Here is a 13239-nt window from a genome sequence, read left to right on the forward strand (position 1 = left end):
GTGGGTCAGGTTAATCTTCTCTACCTTAATTTACATCTAAGTGAGGGTGGTCTAAATTACACTGGGGCCTTTTGGTCGCTGGTACTTTGCCTTGTGCCATTTCTTTAGATGACATTCTGCTCATGTCCAAACGCATGAATCTTTTTTAAAATGGCAAACCTCTGAGATTACCAGGGAGAACTTTGCAACCTTTTTTGGGGGGCGGGGGGAGGGGAGAACACTGCTGCCATCCTTAGAGGTCAAAACACAGCAGCAAGCGGGGGATGGGCAAGGCTGTAGTTCTATTGTTTGGTCCTATCAGGGATGTATTTTTTTCTGAGAAAGTCTGGATGTTAAGAGCCTCGGGACCATAAAGATATTGGGACCAGGCTCCCCCTGGGATTAGATTAGGGGTCATCAGCAAGATTTATCAATCCTCTCCTCCCTTTTGTTATCCAAAAGATATCTAAAAAGTACACTCCAGTCCTTATCAGGAGACAAAGAAAAGTTACTGAAAATGTCACAACTGCTGATCTGTAGGCCTAGGGCCTCTGCCACTTGCTGGGGGAACAAAACTCTGCCTTTACCTCTGTGATTCTGGAATGGTAACTCTTCAGCTGTGAGAGTTTTCCTTTTCCTTTGAGAACAGACACAGAGCATTGCCATTTCCATAAAATAAGGATTTTTGAGCTCAGCATGGGAAAATATTATTAGAAAATAATAGTAATTATTCTGTGCCGCTTTACAAAACAGAATTAGTATCATTAATGCGTATTAATAACAAAACACATATCAATAATGATGAGGCAATCAACTGATACAAACGCATTATGACACAAATAGTATGGAGAGAAGAAATATTTTCTCGAAAAGATGAAGAAAAAGTAGCTCTTTGTAGAAAGAGTGTTAGGCTCCTAAAAATGTGTCACCCTCCCACACTGGCCCAAAGGGGACATTCGTCTTCTTTTGTTAACTGATCTCTGATGGGCTTTGTCCTCCCAAGTGTGAGCTTCTTTCAGTTGGAATTAATCAGAGATGCGGCGGTGATGAGACCATCCCAGCCGCTGCCAGCCACTACATAAATGCTTCCTTGTTCCCACCCGCACTGGCGAAGGACAGAGTTGGAACAATGAGAGCTAATGATGGAACTCTGGAAGCTATCATTTCGAATCAGGCCATTACTTATGCTACCCTTGTGAAAATCAAGCCAGGCTCATGTTCCATTTCAGCTCAGGGGGCCCTGGGCCCACCCAGGGGCTAAACAAGCTCAGAGCAGACAGAGGGCTTCGGGTCTCCACGTGGACACTGGATGCGGGCACGGGATGACCATTGGCCAAGGCATGTTCCAGACTGCGTGGTGGGCCATGGCGTGTTACAGGCCAGGCTTGCAAAGAACCACATGCTGCTGGCTGGAAAGATCCAGGCTTGCCTTCTGGCCAGTGTGAAACCCACCTGAGTCAGGCGCTCTCTCTAAGAATTCTCCCTGCATATGCTTGGGGATCCCCTCTGTTGAAATCCCAGACCTGTCCTATTCTTACCATTCTATGTACTACTGTGAGGAATTGAGACAAACTTCAAAACATAGCTGTACAGATGCATAAGTGAGCCTTGCTGAGGCCAGCTCAGATCAGCAGAACTGCTCGTCGGATCCCAAGACTCATGATAAATAATGCATAGTAGTTGCTTTTAGTTCTAAGTTTTGGGGTGGTTTGTTACACAATGGTAGCAAGTGATTTAACTAGTTAGTACAGTTTAATACAAGCACAGTTGTTATGTCAGATAATCATCAGGTTAGAAAGAGGGTAGGTCAGGTTGCAGGGTAGCGATTTTAAGTGGGAGACAGTTGGGAGCCACTAGAGATTTCTGAGCAGGGTACACACATATTGGAGAGTAGTGCTCCAGAAGCTTTATCCTATAGCAGCAGGGGGAAGATGGGAATGAAGTAGGGAGAGTCTAGAAGACAGGAAATACGGCACCAAGCCGTGCCGAAGAAGTAAAGAGGGTTGAGCTAAAGCCAGAGGGGGTGGGAATGGAGGTGTGAGAAACTCTGAAGAAAGAGTGGCCACAGAGCAGATATGGATGAGGAAGGAAAGTTGACAGTGGTCGATGATGACTCCAGGTAGCTGGGTAGCTGAGAGAGTGGCAAGAAAAGGGAAGAAGCATGGAGAACTGGTGATGTCATACTTGAGAAGTCCACAGAATATTTAGGTGGTAAAGTTTGCACTTTGGGAAATAAGGGACTGTAGCTCTGCAGATGGCATCCAGTGGGAGAAAAATATTTCAAGAATATTTTCATAGAGGTGATGGTTGCAGGTGTGACTCAGAGCAATGGAGGATGGAGAGAAAATATAGAAATCAAGGAAAGAATCTTGGCACCTGCATGCTGGGCATATTAGTTACCCACTGCTGGGCCACAAGTTACCTCAAAACTTAGCAGCTGGAGACTCAGGAGCCTGGGAGCAGTTTATCTGGGTGGTTCTCACTAGTGGTCGCTCATGAAATTGTCATCAAAATGTTAACTAGGGCAGCTGTCATCTGGAGGCTTGACCGGGGCTGGAGAATCTGCTTCCAAGATGGTGCACCCAGATGGCTGGTGGCTAGAAGGCCTCAGTTCCAGACCACATGAACAGCATGTGGGACTGCTTGGGTATCCTCAAGACATGGCAGCTGGCTTCCACCAGAGAGAATGACCCAAGCCAGAGAGAGCAAGGAAGATCCCATATATCTTTTCTGACCTAGCCTAGGAAGTCACATACTATCACTTGTGCTGTATTCTATTAGTCACACAGATGAACCCTGATACAGTGTGGAGAGGAATATACAAGGGCATGAATACCAGGAAGTGGGGATCATTTGGGGCCATACTGGAAGCTGGCAATCACACTGGGGGGTAGAAAAAGAAGACAGACAAAACTTAGAAAGGTGAGGGATAGTTTAGCTGGGGAAACAAGACTGTCACATGGGAAGACAGATGCCTCTCACACTTGCGGGCTCCTCTGGCACCTAAATGGGCCTGTGATCTCCTTCAAAACACTCTGCCTCCAGAAAGTGTGCCTGGTAGAGGAGAAGCTTTTATTCTCCTTTCAACTAACTCCCAGACCACTTCCCCTGTGCCTGGCAATGTGTTGAGATCTCCCCAAAGTTGGCACCATCATCTCGCCAGTTTATAGGTAAGGAGACAGGCAGAAGTTACTAGTCCAAAATCTCAGAGCCAACACAATGTGGGGGTGGACTATGAGCCTGAGCTGTTCAAATCCTGAGCCCTTTCTCTTAACCTCTATGTCACTGTGCTGAGTACAGAGGCCTGCACTCTTCTGCTGGAAGCCCCAAACAACACAAACCCATATAGGCAACAAGAGGAAATGCGAGGGATGACCCCACAGTGCCCCAGAAGCTACAAGAAGGAGCTGAAGTCCACTGAGCCCTGCCTCCGTTCCAGGCACAGGTCAGGCAGAGACAGAGAAATCAAGGCGTGCTTACCGTCCTCAGAATTTGCTTTGTTCTCAGTGGGCTGCTCGATGAACTTCAGCAGTGGGGATCTTGATCTCTGTATGGTGGGAAGAGCAGGGTCACTGAAGAGTATGGTGTCCTTGCCCCCTGTCATGGAAAAGGGGAACATGGACATATTATGTCACCAGTGGAGTTGTGGTTATGTTCGCCCCACACAATGGACTGGCTATTTGGGTGAACAAGGCACTTTCTTTAATCATAGGTAACGCTGCAGAAGGGCAATGGCCAGCCGGCCCTTTCTGTAGTGTGAGGACCAGGCAGTGAGGTCCAGGGTCAGTCTGTGAGTCTGCTCAGGACATGGCCGCCCACAAATGCCACCATGAAGGAGCAGCCTGGTATGTTGGCCAAAAACCGAATGGCTTTGATCTGGGTGAGAAGAGAACAGGCATAACCACAGCAGAGGGCTGAGGAGTGCCGGCTCTGGAGCCAAACTACAGGGTTTGTGTTCTGGACTCCATCCCTTGCTAGCTGGCTGACCTCAGGCAAGTCACTCAGCCTCAGAGCCCTCATCTGTAAAATGAGGAAGAAGAACAGCACCTACCTCATTGGGCGGTGGTGATGAAATGAACCGATTCATGTAAAGCCCTTAAGCGTTTCACTAGCACTCAATAAATGTCATATACTGAAATTATCATCTTACGGTGTAGACAGCACTGCCATACGCTACCTTTGATTTAATTCAATGTGGTCATTTAGACTGAGTAACGACTCTGTCATAAGGCGGGTAGTCTCAGATCCCCCAAATTGTCACGGCTAAACTTTCACTTAGAACATATAGTCCCCTACCAGCCAAACCCTTGTAGCCATTTGTATGAACTCCCCCAGTGGATGGAGAGGTTGAGGGAAAGAAGACCCTCACCACTCTATTGTGGAGGCCATGGCAAGTTCTGGAAGTCAGGAACAGGAAGTATGGCTCTGAAACGTGAGCATCGTGACCACAGACACACGGACACAGAACATGTGGACATAAAGGGAATGCTGCCCAGTGGTCAGGAGAGCACAACAAGTAGGATTTGACCCCAAACTTCTGTCCACAAGGGCTTGGGATTCCCTCGGTGGGAATCGCAGTGCCCAAAATGAAAACCCCAGGGCTGTGGTCCAAGCCAATGCTCCAGCCTTAGCCGTCTAACTCTGAGCAAGACCTCTTCTAAAGCCAAGCCCCTAATCTCTCTGGGGCTCAGATCAGGGGCCCCAAAACTCTGTGATTTTACTTGGTTTCAGGTTCAGTGGACACAGAATGGTATTTCTGTAAAGATGTTCCCACCTTTAGAGAACCAGGTGAACCTTGGGACTGTACCTCTGAGCCCTCAGTTTGTTCCCAATACTGTCTTCCCATTAGGGAGCTTCATTTCCAAGACTGTAGGAGAGAGTTTGGCATATGGTAGGTGCTTAATAAAGAGCCGGTTTGTATCTGAATACACGGGTGATGGATTCTTGGGACTGCTGATGTCGTGGTGGGCACAGGTGCTCGCTGCTGCCTCCGGCAGATGGGATATGTTGTTAGCAGCAATCAGCACTCTGGGTTCGGCCGAGGTGCATCCCAGAAGAACAGAAATCTGATAGGAGCCGATCTGAAAGCTCTCCACCAGCACGGCTATTGTCTCACGTGGAAAAAAAATCCAAATCTTCAGGGACACAGTCTGGAGAAGTGTCCCAAAGAGAACTGTAGATCTACAGGTTGGGATATTGTTAAGAGGCTCTCAGAAAAAAAGAAACACAATCGGGTCTCCTTTTGTACTGTAAAGATACAATCTGGAAACACTGCGAGGGATTAATGGTTCCTCTGAACCCAGAGCAGACACCTCAGCGTGGACTTCTTTTGTTTCTCTCGATCAAGACAACAGCTACTGTCCTCAAGTCAAGAGAGACTGCATTTCTTGAGCCATCTTTCTCTACAGGTAGACCGGCTGTTCTTGCAGGAAGAGGCACACTCTGCCCCTTTGTGTCCCAACCAGCCAGCCTTCCAAGTCCCCTGTGCTCTGGTGGCTGAAGAATCAGAATTACAGGCAGAGCGGGGAGCTGGCCTCAGCCGAGGGACTAAGGTGGCCTGAGGGAAGCCCTCAGCCCCTCCTGTCACAAGGGATTCTCTAGGGTGCAAGGTGTCCCTGGTCCTCTCCAGCCACAGAGCATCATCCGTTCCATAGCCGCTCCGCAAAAACACTGGAGCCAGCCCTGCGAAACCTCTCCCAGAGTCTGAGCAACAAGCATTAGCGAAGGAAACCGAAGCCACGACTCGTCCATGGCCAATCAAGGTGGAGGTTGGAGAGAGGCTGAACACTTCCTGAAATTCCTACCTGGAGAGATCATGCCCTAATCTGAAGGTAAAATGGCAAGATTTGGTCATTCTTGCAAAGTGTTTGTTGAAGGATTCAAAGACCTCCTTGGAAGCCTGTCCTATTATTTCTAAGTCTGGATTCCATCTACGCTCATGAATGTGAGCTCTAATCTGATAATCGGCTGTCTCATTGTTTCATTCTGGTGCCTTGGCCTGCAGGAAGAGGGGTGGGGGAGGTGACCACAAAGAGTCAAGCGGCAGCTGGTGTGGAAGGCCACACAGGCCCCTCTGCTTGCCAGGCATGTGAGTGTCTGGAAACCTTCCTTATTCCCAAGTAATTTCAAAATGCACATTTTCTTCCTCAGGCTAATGCTTTGAGTGGAGAAGAGAGAATTAAATGAAAAACTCAAAGAGCCTGACTCTGCTCTTGCCAGGTTTTTTTTCTAGCTTTCAGCATTTCTTTTTAGAGCAGGAGCACATCCAGGAAACCTCCCCACAGAGCCCCCAGGCACCACTCTCCCTGCAGAGGCCAGCAAAGGGCTGGGGGACTGAGGCTGGTGGTGGTGGGGGGTGTCATCCCCTTCTGGGGGACCAGGTCAGTTGCACCCCCCCACTTTCTTGCAGGAGCCCCATGCCTTCCCACCTCTTGGGAACCGATGAAACAGTTTGGAATATGCTCTGCTATCCAGATGATTTCTCCACGTGGACTGTGGCATTTGTCAGACTTGCCTACTTTCCAGCAAGATCACAAATTTTCCCCAACTCTGTTGAACAACATGGAGAACTACATATTTGTTGGCTGAGAGAGTGAGGAGGGAGGGAGATGAGACTCAAAGAATACTCATTGCGTGCTCAAAGTCCAACAGCAGTTCTGTCTCAGAGTAAGGCAGAATACGCCACTGCCGTTCGGAGTCTCAGAGGAGACTGTTCTGGCTTCTGAGTCCTTCTCCAGTCCCCAGCTGATCTAACCACTGCCCCTTCCCCTCAATTCCTCTCTTCTCTGAACTACAGTTCCCCAGCATGGGTGGAAACACCTGAGTTCTAATACCAGCCTCTGTGTCCCTTCAGTATCCTCTCATTTCCTAAACCTTTGTTTTTTCCATCTGAAATGAGGGGATTAGACTAGATCAGGAAAGGGGAAATGTTTTCTCTCACATGTCAAGTCTAACCAGGAGGGGGCTTCCTGGAAAGCCAGTGTGGATGCCTGTTCTGAGGGCCATATGTGAGGGCAGCATGCAACAGCCATGTGATTGATTAGTAATGTCTGCCACTGGCATGGGAATGGGTGTTTTGTAATATACACCAAATATTCGCCATCCTTGAATTCTTTGCTCTTAACTCTCCTTCCAGGTCTGACAATTGATGACTCTTCACGTTTGTCACTTACACCCCAACACCTTTACCACTCAGCACTTAATTATATATCATTTTGTGTTTTTTTCTCACTGCTAGATGTGTATGCATCTTGCTTCCCTAATGGGACTATGGATTCTTGGAGGGGGCACGACTAGAATGCCTGATAGAGAACTGAATTCACAAAGTTGATGCTCAAAAAGGTATGAACACATTGATGGACTGATTTACTGAAGAAGACACTGATCCTTTCAGATGCTAGTAAATAAGAGAGAGCTAGCAACTCTCTGACTACTGGGACTCAGTCCCCACCAGGGGGCCAAAACACTGACATGGCTTCTACCTAGGGAGAGGAAAAAAGTGGAAGAGAAAGAGGAAGAGGTGGAGAAGAAGAAAGGATGAGAAGGAGGTGGAGGTACAGGAAGGGGAGGGAGGGAAGGAGGAAGGAGGAAGAGAACATACTGCCCCTTGCTCCACTATTCGGTAGGTTAAATGGCGACCACAAAACAATGAGCGCATGGAAGGGGCTGATTGAATTGATGCTGCAAGAGGCCCTTCCCTTACTATTTCTCACCGCGGTTTAAAAACGATCACATGGAGATGCCTCGTTGTGACATCCTTCACAACTGCAGCAAAGCAATCCTCTTTCCCTTACATCAACCGTATCAGATCTGGGGAGTCCCCACTGTTTTCCCTGTACTCCCACTCTGTGTCTGCGTGGAGGCCAGATACTAGAACAAACATGGCCATGGCATAAAATCCATCTAGCCAGGTCCCTCAAAGCTCATTTTACCGTTTAATATTTGCTTGGTACTAATTGAATTCTCTATTTCAAAGGACTGTTCTAATCAGAAAAGTGCAATGATACATACAGAATGCATTTCTATTTATTTACATGCAGGGATGATATTAATGCACTGCTGATATTAGCCACAAACACAGATATTTTAAATAGAACATACTCCCGAATCCTACTGAAACATTGTAGCTCAGGCCTTCAGGCAGCAATAAGAAGGAAAGAAAGAATTGTTAATGCATAATAGCCATTCCAGCCCAGACCAAACAACACCAGAGAAAATTCTCAGTGTTCCTTTACTTATTCAACTTTCATCTTTTTTACGTAAATTGTAGAAATAAAACATCGTGAAATTTCACTAAGTCATTTGGAGGGAAAAAAAAAACCAAACATCAAAACTCCAGTCTATGCACAGAAATAGCAATCTGACTGCACAAATAAACGATAAATTTGCCTGACTGCGCTGAAATTCAATGCAATAAAAGAAAGACCTTCAAAGGAGATAACGTTTTAACTGCATCAAAAGGTTCCTGTGCAAAATGGATCACTCAAATCCCCAGAATGGCACTTGCCACTAATTAGTTCTGTTAGGTCTTTTGACATCAAGTTCAAGGAATCTCTGCTAAAACTTCCAAGTTATGAAACGCACTTGTAGGCAACCGAAGGCAGCTATTCAGATCACATTAAGAAAACGTGTTGTTGGTCCATGTCCCCGTGGCAATTTTCATTTCTCGAACATTACAGGGCAGCAACTGATACGATTCAAGGGTAGAGGAGGCTGGTTTGTGCAGAAAGGTTAAGTAACTAAAAATATATGTAAATGTGGCTCTCAGGGAAAGAGGAGGGGGTGGAAAATGATAAATACAAGTTTCTGGAGAGTGTAAAGAAAAGGGGAATAGCTGATGGGGGTCTCACGAAGGGGGTATTTTACCAAGACAAACAGGATAAATATAGCTAATTAAAGTGAAACATCAGAGTTTTCCTCACACTGTGTACAATTGTGGGGGGAAAAAAATCTCCAAAGGAAATTTTGATTTTCAAGCTGCATAAAATGGGACAGGGAGGGGCGCCTGGGTGGCTCAGTCATTGAGTGTCTGCCTTCGGCTCGGGTCATGATCCTGGGGTCCTGGGATCGAGCCCAGCGACAGGCTCCCTGCTCCGCGGGGGGCCTGCTTCTCCCTCTCCCACTACCCCCCTGCTTGTGTTCCCTCTCTCGCTGTCTCTCTGTCAAATAAATAAATAAAGTCTTTAAAAAAAAAAAAATGGGACAGGGGAAGAGAGGAGAAGAAGTTTCTTATACTCATTTTTATATTCATTTTTAGGAATGATAATTAAATAGAACAAATTTTTGTCAGTATATTTATTTTTAGGTATCATTCATTGTTTTAGGAATGATAATTAAATAGAACAAATTTTTGTCAGTTCTTATATTCATTTTTAGGATTGAGGAGTAAATTGAACAAATCTTTGTACATTCTTATATTCATTTTTAAGGATGATAATTAAAATGAACAAAACTTTATAAGATACCTACGGGTAAAAAACAACGAAACAATTTACTATATTCACAAAGGTGAAAAATAAAGCATACACAGACACATATAATGACAATTTCTGAGCTTAGGCTAGCAAAACTTCATAGTTCCACAGATGGGAACGTGCATATTTATAGGAGTTTTTCTGATTTCCTCAAAATTGATGGCTTCTGTTTAAAGCACTTGTAGATTTTTCAACAATGATCTTCAAATAAAAGGATATTTAGAAAGTAGAATCTTCTTTGCAAAATAGGTGAGGGCTGCCTTTTTAAAAAAAGGAAAATAACTTTCATGAAGTTCTGCTTACCTGGAAGACTCCACAAACCAGAAACTTCCAGAGTTCTTAATTTTTTCTCCAGTTCAGCCACCCGATTCCCTAGGATTCTGGAAAATGGGAAAAAATGACAACAGACAAATTAATGAGCATCTCATCAGCTCTTGGAGCTGTGAGCAAGCTACTTGGGGGATACCCCCTAGAGTGCCCTGATAGAAAATGTTTTGAGATTTAAATTATATGCAGAAAACATACTGTGTGTGCATGTGCAAAGAATATATATGTATAATATATAATATATTATACACACACACTCTATTGAACATACATATGAAAATATACAGTGAATGATTAAAAAAATATTAAATGTTGCCATTTAAGTGAGTCCTCTCCCAAAAAGGAGGGGAAGCTAAACAATTATTCCATCATTGCCCAAACATCTTACACAATTTCTATTTGGGGATTGCTCATTGCTAAAGATAATCATTCATTTTGAATGCCCTTAGTAGTATCGCACCTGATTCTTTGAGGATGTATCTGAGTTCTGGAAACCACCAAGTCTAACCAGTAAGATGGGTGAACATGTGTGGTAAAGTTGCTTTGAGTCAATAAAATAATAAGATCTGCCTTCTTCGACCTAACCTATGTCTTACTGATATCCATATCCCTGACACCTAGCAGAATGCCCGGTTGATGGTAGGTGTTCAATAAACATATCTGATTAAAGAAAATGCTTTCCTTCTTTCAAGGCTTGCAATTATCTATGGGCAGAATGAAGAAATAGGCCTTTCAAAAGGACTTCCAGCAATTGCAGAGTCACTAGAAGAATTATATTGCTTTCCAAGGTGACCATTCTGACCCACTGGGACATAATTTCTGGAACGTGTATCTGAAAAGATTATAATGTTTACTTGGGAGCCAAACTTTGTCTGTATGCATGGGAAGACATAAACGTGGGCATGTATTTCCCCTCTTCCACTCTACACAAAATTAAACATAGTTGGGAAGTGATTTCATAGTCATCTCAAACTTGAATCACTTTCCATTGGCCTGGAAATTGAAAAACCAGTCTTTATATTATTTGGGGGATTTTCTTGGCGCTGTCATGCTAAAATGACGCGGAAATCACCTTAATAGCAAAGTTTCAATTCCTTTCAGCAGGAGAAATCAGGATGCTAGAATTGTTCTCCTACCTCTCTTTATATTCCAGAGATAGCCGTACACACCCACATACATAGAGGCATGAATATGTATCTATCTGCACATATATATGGCTTTGGATTCATCCTTATTTTACCTGAATTGACTTGCAGCATCTTAATTAATATTCCCTTTGAGCTTCCAGAAAACTCTGACATTACTACATGTGGTTTTCTTCACCTAGGTACTTGGAGCTTTTCTTCTTTTCCTTAAGTCTTAAATTCTGCATAGTCTTTACCAATTACTTTCAGTTGCCACCCTATTTGTTGGGTCTATTCTGCTTTCATGTCCCTGACCCTTCAATAAACACCATTCTTCGTAATCTCGCTTTCAATATTTTGCTCAGACCTTCTGATCCGAGCTCCCTTTTCACCAGCTGATGGGTTTGAGATGCAATCACAGCAGAGTTCAAGTTGATGCCTGTTTCTTAACGAGATCAGATCATCTGTGTGTGGCTGCCTCTTGGAAACAAAAGATAAGGCTTAACTCTTCTGTGCATGCTGAAGGATGCCATCAGAGCAACGTTCAAAGGCGTGCTGCAGAGACATTTGGTTGCACTTTCTTTTTTTTTTTACCCCCTGATGTTCCCGGATAACAGAGCCTTGTCTCCCAGAAATGGACTGCGGTGAATTTGCTAGTGTCCCATACTTTGAGGGACCCTGCCTGTTTGTCAGCAGTGACTGCTCTCTTTGGCCTGATGCAGGCATCTGATACAGAGCTGGAGGTAATAAAATGGGTCCAATGGGAATTGTGCTAGGAGTGATAGTAGCCATAACATTATCCAGAACAACAGCAACCACACAACCGCTAACATGAACAGCGAAACTAATCTTTCCTGAGTCCTGGCTATGAGACAGAGCTCATGCTGAGCACCTAGTGAGTTTACATGATCTCATTTGACCTGACAAAAACCCTGCAGTGTATGTTGTATTATTATCCTTTTACAAATGTGGACCCCAAGGAACAGAGAGGTTAAGCAACATGCCCAAGGGCACACAGTTTATCTCCAAGCTGTGTCTTTTGCTGACCCCCGGTGCTCTCAACCAGCCCCCTCTACTCCTCCCATTGGGAAACACAGGCATGGAAATTAGTTAACTTGACCAGAACCACAAGCAGGACTCAGCTGGTGATGACTCTGGATCTGAACCTACAACTCCGTTTGCTGCCAAAGTGCACGCTCTTAACCAACACCTCACAATGGCACTTTAAAACAAGCATCCTTGTGTCTGGAGCAAGAACTCTTTAAAAACTGTTCATAATTGAAATGTGGATGCAACTGGGCTGACCTGTATGATAGGACCCAAGATTCTTTAAATGACAGAAAGACTCTTCCTGATGGGCTTCATGCTGAACAAATATGGCAGGTGGTCCACAGAACGTGGGGTGGTGCAGTCCAGGGAGAGAGGACAGTAGGCATTGAGGAAGGCAGTAAACATAGGAACAGGGTCCGCTGAATTCTGTATGACCAATTCAGCACACAATTATTGAGGCTGTAGGGGATAATGAAGAGAAGCAGCCTGTGTCCCCGTAATTTTTTTTTTAAAGATTTTTTATTTATTTATTTGACAGAGAGATAGAGAGAGAGCACAAGTAGGCAGAGAGGCAGGCAGAGGGAGAGGGAGAAGCAGACTCTCCACTGAGCAGGGAGCCCGACATGGGACTCGATCCCAGGACCCTGGGATCATGACCTGAGCCCAAGGCAGCCGCTTAACCGACTGAGCCACCCAGGCGCCCCTGTGTCCCTGTATTTGAGGGACTTTTAAAAGTCTGGTAGGAGGACAGACGTGGACATACAGACACACACAGACACATATGTACAGAGCCTGTGAAAGGTCTGAATAATCTCTCTCAATCGCCTGTTCTCTAGCAGGTATTACTCTAAGCACTGCGCAGACAGTATGTCCTTTACCCCTTGCAACAACTGAGGAGGGAGCCTTTAATATGCTTAGTTTGTGGATGAGGGAACAGAGATTCAGAGAGGTCAACTAACTGGCCCAGGGCAACACAGCTGCTAAGTGGAGGGTCCGGAACCAAAACATAGGCCTGAAAGTATACAAGTACTTCAGCAGAACCGTAGAGTGGAAGTGAGACAAATGAGAGATGAATCCAGAGTGGTTTTTAAGGACCCAGATCATGAATGATCTTATTGCCCTATTGAGACTGGTGAGACTTTTACACATTGGCAACAGTGAGATATTGGAAGGTTTTAATCAGAGAAGCAGCATGATGACGTTTAAGAAAAGTATTCTTGATGTGGAGTGGAGAATGGATGGGAATGAGTATGAGTAGAAGCAGAAAGACCAGTCAGAAGGGTAAT

The 13239-nt window shown here is 45.0% G+C and overlaps 1 protein-coding gene across 3 annotated transcripts in view; it reads right to left on the reverse strand.

The window, feature by feature from the left end:
• Positions 1-13239, reverse strand: part of CCDC149 (coiled-coil domain containing 149) — a 102845-nt gene that overhangs the window by 11074 nt on the left and 78532 nt on the right. For 2 of the 3 annotated variants that reach the window (XM_032400108.1, XM_032400109.1), the window contains 3 exons: positions 9756-9832; positions 8080-8112; positions 3460-3576 (listed from right to left, as the gene is read on the reverse strand). In XM_032400108.1, coding sequence (XP_032255999.1) covers positions 3460-3576; positions 8080-8112; positions 9756-9832 — 227 coding nt within the window. The remainder of the gene's footprint in view (positions 1-3459; positions 3577-8079; positions 8113-9755; positions 9833-13239) is intronic. The other variant, XM_032400110.1, reaches the window with a different exon arrangement.

This window comes from Phoca vitulina, unplaced genomic scaffold (assembly GCF_004348235.1).
Source record: "Phoca vitulina isolate PV1807 unplaced genomic scaffold, GSC_HSeal_1.0 scaffold3, whole genome shotgun sequence".
NCBI classification, from domain to species: domain Eukaryota; kingdom Metazoa; phylum Chordata; class Mammalia; order Carnivora; family Phocidae; genus Phoca; species Phoca vitulina.